The 8,155-nt window shown below is 40.6% G+C and overlaps 1 protein-coding gene across 1 annotated transcript; it reads right to left on the bottom strand.

Annotated features, from left to right (window-relative positions):
* Positions 1 to 4,678: 4,678 nt before the first annotated feature.
* On the bottom strand, positions 4,679 to 5,404 carry g0s2 (G0/G1 switch 2). The gene is made up of 2 exons (XM_058084649.1): positions 5,362 to 5,404; positions 4,679 to 5,228 (listed from the first exon to the last, which is right to left on the bottom strand). The coding sequence occupies exons 1-2, from the start codon at positions 5,383 to 5,385 to the stop codon at positions 4,848 to 4,850; spliced, it is 405 nt and encodes a 134-aa protein (XP_057940632.1). The 5' UTR covers positions 5,386 to 5,404; the 3' UTR covers positions 4,679 to 4,847.
* Positions 5,405 to 8,155: the final 2,751 nt, after the last annotated feature.

The raw sequence follows: 8,155 nt of genomic DNA, 5'->3' as shown, positions 1-8,155 counted from the left end.
ATAGTCTTCCCGGTAAGACACACAACCCTATGCTGGAAACCAAATGACCTCCATGTTGCCAGGCTACGCCACACCAATGTCTGGCGCGGGTTGTACGTAAAAAAAACGTGTGTATATGTCGAGCCATTAGAGCGCACACGCATACAAAGCGTAATATACATCCACACACAACTCACACACATAAAGTTGTGTGTCAGCCATGATAAGGTCAACACTCCCGTTGATTGTGTCTGCCAGTAAGTTGCGTTGATCGCTTTACAGGAAGTTTACGTTGATGTGCACATTGTGTACCTTCAATGAAATTGTTAAAGAGTGATTGGGACATAAAGGCGGACTGACATCACCGTGAGATTGAAGCTACACTTTATAGACTTCCTCTACAGGAAGTCAAAATGGAAGAAAATGTATTAATTTCCCCTTTGCGGCCATAAAGTTAAGACGCTGTGGAAGAATTTATGAGGTCAACGGTGGACCGACTCTGATCTACTTCATCCGAAGGTGTTTGATGGCCTCGTGTGTCCACACAAAACTCACTGAAGCGTTCATCAACTTGTCCGGAAGGACCGTTCCCAGACAAATATTATTCCAAATTCCATTTTTTATATCATAATTATTTTTTTTTTAGAAAAAAATTGAAATTGTGGGAGAGTTTTTGTTTCCGGGCGGCACGGTGGACCAGTGGTTAGCGCGCAGACCTCACAGCTAGGAGACCAGGGTTCAATTCCACCCTTGGCTTGCATGTTGTCCCCGTGCATGCGTGGGTTTTCTCCGGGTACTCCGGTTTCCTCCCACATTCCAAAAACATGCTAGGTTAATTGGCCACTCCGAATTGTCCATAGGTATGAATGTGAGTGTGAATGGTTGTTTGTCTATATGTGCCCTGTGATTGGCTGGCCACCAGTCCAGGGTTGTACCCCCGCTTCTCGACCGAAGACAGCTGGGATAGGCTCCAGCCCCCCCGCGACCCTCGTGAGGAAAAAGCGGTAGAAAATGAATGAATGAATGAATGAACTTGCATCTAGGCGGCACGGCGGTCGAGTGGTTAGCGCGCAGATCTCACAGCTAGGAGACCGGGGTTCAATTCCACCCTCTGCGCATCTCTGTGTGGAGTTTGCATGTTCTCTCCGGTTTCCTCCCACATTCCAAAAACATGCTAGGTTAATTAGCGACTCCAAATTGTGAGTGTGAATGGTTGTTTGTCTATATGTGCCCTGTGATTGGCTGGCGACCAGTCCGGGGTGTACCCCGCCTCTCGCCCGAAGACAGCTGGGATAGGCTCCAGCACCCCCGCAACCCTCATAAGGAAAAAGCGGTAGAAAATGAATGAATGAGTTTTTGTTTCCCAACTTGAAGTTTGCTGGTTCGATCCTCCGTCCTCCCATGCTCATGTAGAAGTATCCTCGGGCAAGATCCCGAAATCCGAACTCCCAGTCGCTCCTGATTGCTCATCGGAGGTCCATTGGAGGTCGATTCCTCATCAAGCGTTGATTTGCGCACAGATACGACAAGACTGCTGCTTCGGTGTTGGTGTACGAACGGTTAAAACTGAGCCTTTTCTCTTGTGTGACATGACATTTTGTATGGAAAACTTTATTTAAAATAACACCAGTAATGAAGTTACAGGTGTTGATTTCATTTCGTGCCACAGTAGACTTTGAACATCGTGATTTCTTCTTCCATGGCTAGGATGGAACATCTTGCTACGGTAAACGGGCTAGTTTGTGTAACATAAACAATTGAATGATACTGAAATGAAGGATACTGTAGTATTATGTAAACTAAGTACTATGAGATTTGGTGTACGATCCAGGATGGCAGAATAAACAATGGCAGGAGTATTGTCCTGAGTATTGCATTTATTATTAATACTTTGGCCAAAAATTTAGAGGTAGGAACTGCGTATAGGTGTTGACGTAGCAAAGACGTGAGAAACAGGATGTAATCTCAGCGACACAGATGAAGGATCACACAGATCCTGGCACGTACGCCGCTTGCTTTGGTATCCACTGACGACGGGAAAAGTAAATCCTCCTTTTAGTGGTTTTCCACAATCCCCCTTTGTCTCCTTGATTGGACTTTCTATAGCCCGGGATTTGACCCGTGTTCAAATGCTATAGAGCACAGATGGCGAGCATGAAGGACTTTTCTGATCTTTTGAGAGACAGAGAAATAAAAGTGCCCACTTGAGAGGAATATATAGCTAGTTAGCAAAAAAAAAATCAATACAAAATAAATAAAAAATATCAAAATATTTAGGGGGGCTTAAGAACATTTTAAAATGATAAAAATGATCAATTATATAATAATCATTATTATATGATTAATTAGTGCATTAATTAATTAATTAGTAATTATTATTACTGTCATCATTATTCTTCTTCTGATTATTACTACTACTGGTAGGTTAGTATTAGCCTGTTTATTAGCCTGCTTTTGTTCTATTATATGAAATTTGTCAAATATTTTATTGTAAAAAAATCAATACAAAATTAAAAAAAAAAGTAAAACAATTTAATACAAATTATCAAATTATTTAGGGGGGCTTAAGAACATTTTAGGGGCCTGAAGCCTATTTTAGGGGGTCGTAAAAATGATCAATTATACAATAATCATTGTTATATTATTAATTAGCCTATTATTATTTCTATCATCATTATTCTTCTTCTGATTATTACCACTGCTAGTAGGCTAGTATTAGCTTGCTTATTAGCCTGCTTTTTATATGAAATTTGTCAAACATTTTTTTGTAATTAAAAAAAAAAATCAATACAAAATAAAAAAAAATCAATACAAAAAAAAACAATCTATAAAAAATATCAAATTATTTAGGAGGCTTAAGAACATTTTAGGGGCCTGAAGCCCATTTTAGGGGGGCTTAAAAATGATCAATTATATAATAATCATTATTATATTATTAATTAGCTTATTATTATTACTATTATATGAAATTAGTCAAATATTTTTTGTAAAAAAAAAAATAAAAATCTATACAAAATAAAAAAAATCAATACAAAATGAAAAAAATCAATAAAAAATATCAAATTATTTAGGGGGTTTAAGAACATTTTAGGGGCCTGAAGCCCATTTTAGGGGGGCTTAAAAATGATCAATTATATAATAATCATTATTATATTATTAATTAGCTTATTATTATTACTATTATATGAAATTAGTCAAATATTTTTTGTAAAAAAAAAAATTAAAAATCAATACAAAATAAAAAAATCTGCAAAAATTATCAAATTATTTAGGGGGGCTTAAGAACATTTTAGGGGCCTGAAGCCCCCCCTAAAATAGGCCAAATGACGCCACTGCATGTAATAAATGCAGAACTAACTCTGTGTCCCGTCAGACTTAATTCTAGTGTCCAATTTAAAGACGTTTCTTTGATACTGTCGGTAACACGCTATTTTTAAACACACGCACGTGTTGACGGCCGCCGCGGGGGTTTGTGTGTTTATTGATTTGAACCCTGACACGGAACGTTAGTCAAACTATTCTTAGAGCAACGTGTCTATCCTGTTGACTCACGGTCCCGCTGACCTTCCTGTCTTGTGCGTTCATCCTTTTGTCTGCGTGCTATCGCTGCTAACATGCTGGTTCACTTTGTTCCAAACAGCCAATGAAACGCTTTCACTGCATCAATCAAATAGACATCACTAATTCGAGGCTGCTTCACATCATAATAATAACAAATAAATAATGATTTTAAAATATTAATGTCACTTTAATGTTTTTTATGCAGTATTTGAGTCAGTTGTTATTTTCGAATGCATCTATATTTAAAGTATTTTGACTATGAATGCTTATGGTGAGTTAGATGCTGACACGTCATACACTTTGTCCCAAATAATTATTTAAAAACACACCAAAAAAATGTTTTCTAAAAAAAAAAATACATTTAAAAACTTTACAAACTAACTAGTTAGCCTCTTCAATTTACTTATTCTGAAAGTCTTTCATTACCACTTCCACACAGAATGAGAGGGTAAACTTTTTTTTGACTAGATCTCAGCCATGGCATGGCTAGCCATGGTTAGCTGGGCTCTAATGGGCTGGAAACTAATGTTATCTAACGTCTTTTTTAGGCTAATAATAATAACAATAGCACATCATGAAGCAGTGATCATTTATGAATAGATTACTTGAAAAAAAACGCAATATAGTGAGGGAGTGATATTTGAACCGTGATATAGCGAGGTACGACTGTATCAATCTAGTTTAAAAATCATAAATATAGGCCTTCATCAACACACACATCATTTTCAATTCTTTATTAACACAAATGAGGTTGCATATGTATCAAAACAGTCAATTTATGAACACATAAAACAATTCTATGTTAAAATAGCAGCGTGTGGTCAGAACGGTACAATTTGATCACATGACATTTTTATATAGTGATTGCTAGAGTCGATTCAACTCGAATATTCTAAGACACACGTTTCTTATAAAGGAAGAATGCGACTGACTAACAAAACACGAAAAATAAAACGTACTTTATTGATATGTAAAAAATAAAAGGCGCGTACTGTATTTATAGAGCTGAACAGCAGTTTTTAATATCCACCACCAGAGGTCGCTGTAGTGTCACACGCCAACCGACAGTGGGCGCTCAATGATGTCAGCTAAGAAATACTCGAACAATGTCAAATTGAAGTGAAAAGTGCTTGTGCAAGGAAGGAAAGTTACTATTGTACACAAATGAACCTGCAGCCTTTGAGTCCAGTGCAAAAATGAAGATTTCCAGTAGCACTTGAAGGCATCTTTGATTGTCAGGTATTTAGTCTTTGGAAAGGAACATGGTACACGTGCAAGAGCAGTCTGTAATAATAAATAAGTGGTCTCTACGAAGCATGGAGCCGATTGGACAGATTTCTTTGACCTTGGTTCTTGGAGAATGTCACACTCTGCGCCGCGTCCTGCAATGTTGCCTGGATCTCCACGTTGCAGTTGGATTTTTGAGTCCTGCGTTCTTTCTCCATCATTTGGACCATCTCCTGGTCCATGGGTTCTCCTGACGAGAACGGGTGACACACCAGCTCAGCCAATCCCACCACGGTCCCGAGCACCGCGAACACAGAGCCCACCAGGTAGACCTTCAGCAGACCTCGACTGGGTTTCTGAGCCAGCATCTCCTTAGCGTAGAGGAGCACCTCTTGCAGGGTTTGCACGTCCGACGGTTCTTCGTCTGGTGTGCAAGTGTTTGCTGTAGGCTCTGATTGCATCTGCAAAAAAAACAATGACGGACGATATTTTAGAGAATGATTCAAGAGTCAATACAATCAATATATAATAATTATAATAATGATTTTTCAAAATAAAAGTGTCAAACATTGATGGTCGGATGAATAAACTTACTGTCTGCTGCAGCGAGAGGCTCATCTTGATCAGGACCTGCAGTCTGCCTATCAGGAACTTACTTGGACTCCACGCCGTGGAGTTTTATATCCACAGTCTCTCCACCCACCATGTGCCGGCTCAATATTCATGAGTCGCTGCGGGGGTGGGGCGGCACCCCTTGGACTGGGCTGGCGTCCATCATATTCACCTTATCAAATGTCACGTGCGAACCCACTCGGGAGGGGGGGGGGTTCTAATGTCCTTCTCCCTCGCACGTAGACCATGTGCTGTGCGTGTTGGGCCCAGTTGTGGGGGTGGCACGCTTTGCCCCCGAAGGGGCGTGCCGCCACTGTGAGGCATAGAGCACCAAGAGGAAAAAGAAGAGGCGAGTATCCTGGCAGTTTGCCTGTTTAGCGTAATGATTGACAGCACGCGGCACAATCAGATGGCAGAATTCACATGTTAGTTGCCGTTGGTGTAAAGGTACAGCTGCTGCATTTAGAAGCAGAGGGCACAGGTTGGATCCCAGCACTCTCTCGTTAATAACCTTCATTTATGGAGGAAGCCGGACAATTTTTTTTGTGGGGCCCAAAATTCCTGTTCACGATATAGTCCTTTGGTCATGGGGGCGGGGGGGGCTCCAAATAAAATGTTGCTTAGGGCCCCCCAGACATTTTTCAGTGATAATGCTTTGGCAAGTTGCTACACATGAACGCTCTCTAGATCTTCCAGACGCTGCAATTTCCTGCCTCCCGCCCAAACGGTCCGTGTACGGTCTGTCCACCCCCGAGCCCACACTCCCGAGTGTTCCGGAGGACTTCCGGAAACGTCGATTACACTGCATCATCTAATACAACAACATTTATAGGTTAGAACAGCATAATAGGTCCCACTTAAAGTTTTTTCTGTAATTCTTGGTGGAATTCGGAATTGTACAAACCCCACACGGTCATTTCAGTTTAAATGTGTGTGTGGTTAAATGCGTGTGTTCGATTCCAGAACCGTAGACTGGTGTTGCCAGGGTGAAAACACTACCTAAGAAATGAAGAGCAGCTCGGCAGAACATCTGAAGGCATGATGATACTTGTCTGAAATTGTATGTGTAGTCCGTGTGTGTGTGTGTGTGTGTGAGTGTGTGTGTGCCTTGAGTCACAAGACACACCCTGTGCTTGGTATTAGTAAGCATGTCTGGAAAATAATGTATGCATAAAGTGCGCCTGTTCAGTTACACAAGTGTCCACTTGTGGGGAAAACAACATGTCTTTACTTCCTGTCGCTATTCTTACAATACTTTGACTCGACGTACTTTCTTTTAAAATCCTGGCATTTGATACCCACTTACACCGGAGTGGGCTCATTTTTTTTTATGTTTAATGTTAAAACATTTGGGGACGGAGGGGCCGTCTACGCATACATATTCAAACTTGCTCACGGTGCAACGAAACTGAAACGCTACACATCCACAGCACGTCAAAACATCGCATGAATCGCTAGCTAAGCGCTAATCTAAAAGCGGAACTGGAAAATGCTATTGCCGAATGCCGGCAAGGTATGCTGGGTAGTCCAACTGTAACAACCATATGCACTGTGAACAATAAAACATTGGCTATCAAGAGTATGTTAACTCCTTGTTTACTTCTCTGATGACCTATATTATAGTCGATATGTTTATTATCGACTAAGCTAGAATATACATATCATATATCCGCTATGTATACGCTACATGCTAATTATTAGCGGTGCCGCAAGACATGATTGGGTCCATAAAACTAGATGATTACGAGAGATTTTAACGCTACTTAAATGAAAAAATAGGATACCTTACATTGCCCCACGCTAGGCTACACTCTTCTTCACTCTCTGTGTGTATGCTAGCGGCCCCGCCTCCACCCACTGAGACTGTACGACCGACAAAAAAAGCTCACTCCGTTCATGCCGTTGTTCTATGAAAGAAAAGCACAGAGCGAACCCACTTCCTGTCTGTGCGGAGGCTAGGAAAACTAACTAGATCAGTTATTTAGTCCGTTTTCATGTATTGTGTGATTAATTCATTAGTTAATTAATCGTCCCGTGAAGAACATGAAATCTCGTCACGTTTTGAGATCTTGTGACACCCCGATTAATGATACACTTGTGTGTATTTATACACAGATTACGAGAGATTTTAACGCTACTTTAAGAAAAATACAATGAAAAAATAGGATACCTTACATTGCCCCTCACTTGGCTACACTCTTCCACACTCTCTGTGTGTATGCTAGCGGCCCCGCCTCCACCCACTGAGACTGTACGACCGACAAAAAAAGCTCACTCCGTTCATGCCGTTGTTCTATGAAACAAAAGCACAGAGTGAACCCACTTCCTGTCTGTGTGGAGGCTAGGAAAACTAACTAGATCAGTTATTTAGTCCGTTTTTAATGTATTGTGTGATTAATTAATTAGTTAATTAATCGTCCCAGGTCTCGTGGCCACAAGAATGTGAAATCTTGTCATGTTTTAATCTTGTGAGATCTTGACACCCGCCTAATGATACACTTGTGTGTATTTATACACAGTATACTATGTACTGTATATGTAACCCACCCACCCCACTCTTAACAGGGGGGGTGTACACTACATGCTACAGTATATAGTACACTATATACTCATTGGAGTATGAATTCATGATACATTTCTGCTAAATGTGTGTATTTTCTAGCATACTGTAAGTATGTGTTGTTTTGTAGTTGCCGTGGGTGAGTGTGAGTTGATTCATGGAGCGGAGGGAGTGGTGCCGAAGGGTGGGACTCTGACACACACACACATACTATCA

Source organism: Doryrhamphus excisus, chromosome 1, assembly GCF_030265055.1.
Source record: "Doryrhamphus excisus isolate RoL2022-K1 chromosome 1, RoL_Dexc_1.0, whole genome shotgun sequence".
In the NCBI taxonomy this organism is placed as follows: domain Eukaryota; kingdom Metazoa; phylum Chordata; class Actinopteri; order Syngnathiformes; family Syngnathidae; genus Doryrhamphus; species Doryrhamphus excisus.
The sequence above is the reverse complement of the archived record's forward strand: the minus strand, read 5'-3'. Positions and strand labels throughout refer to the sequence as shown.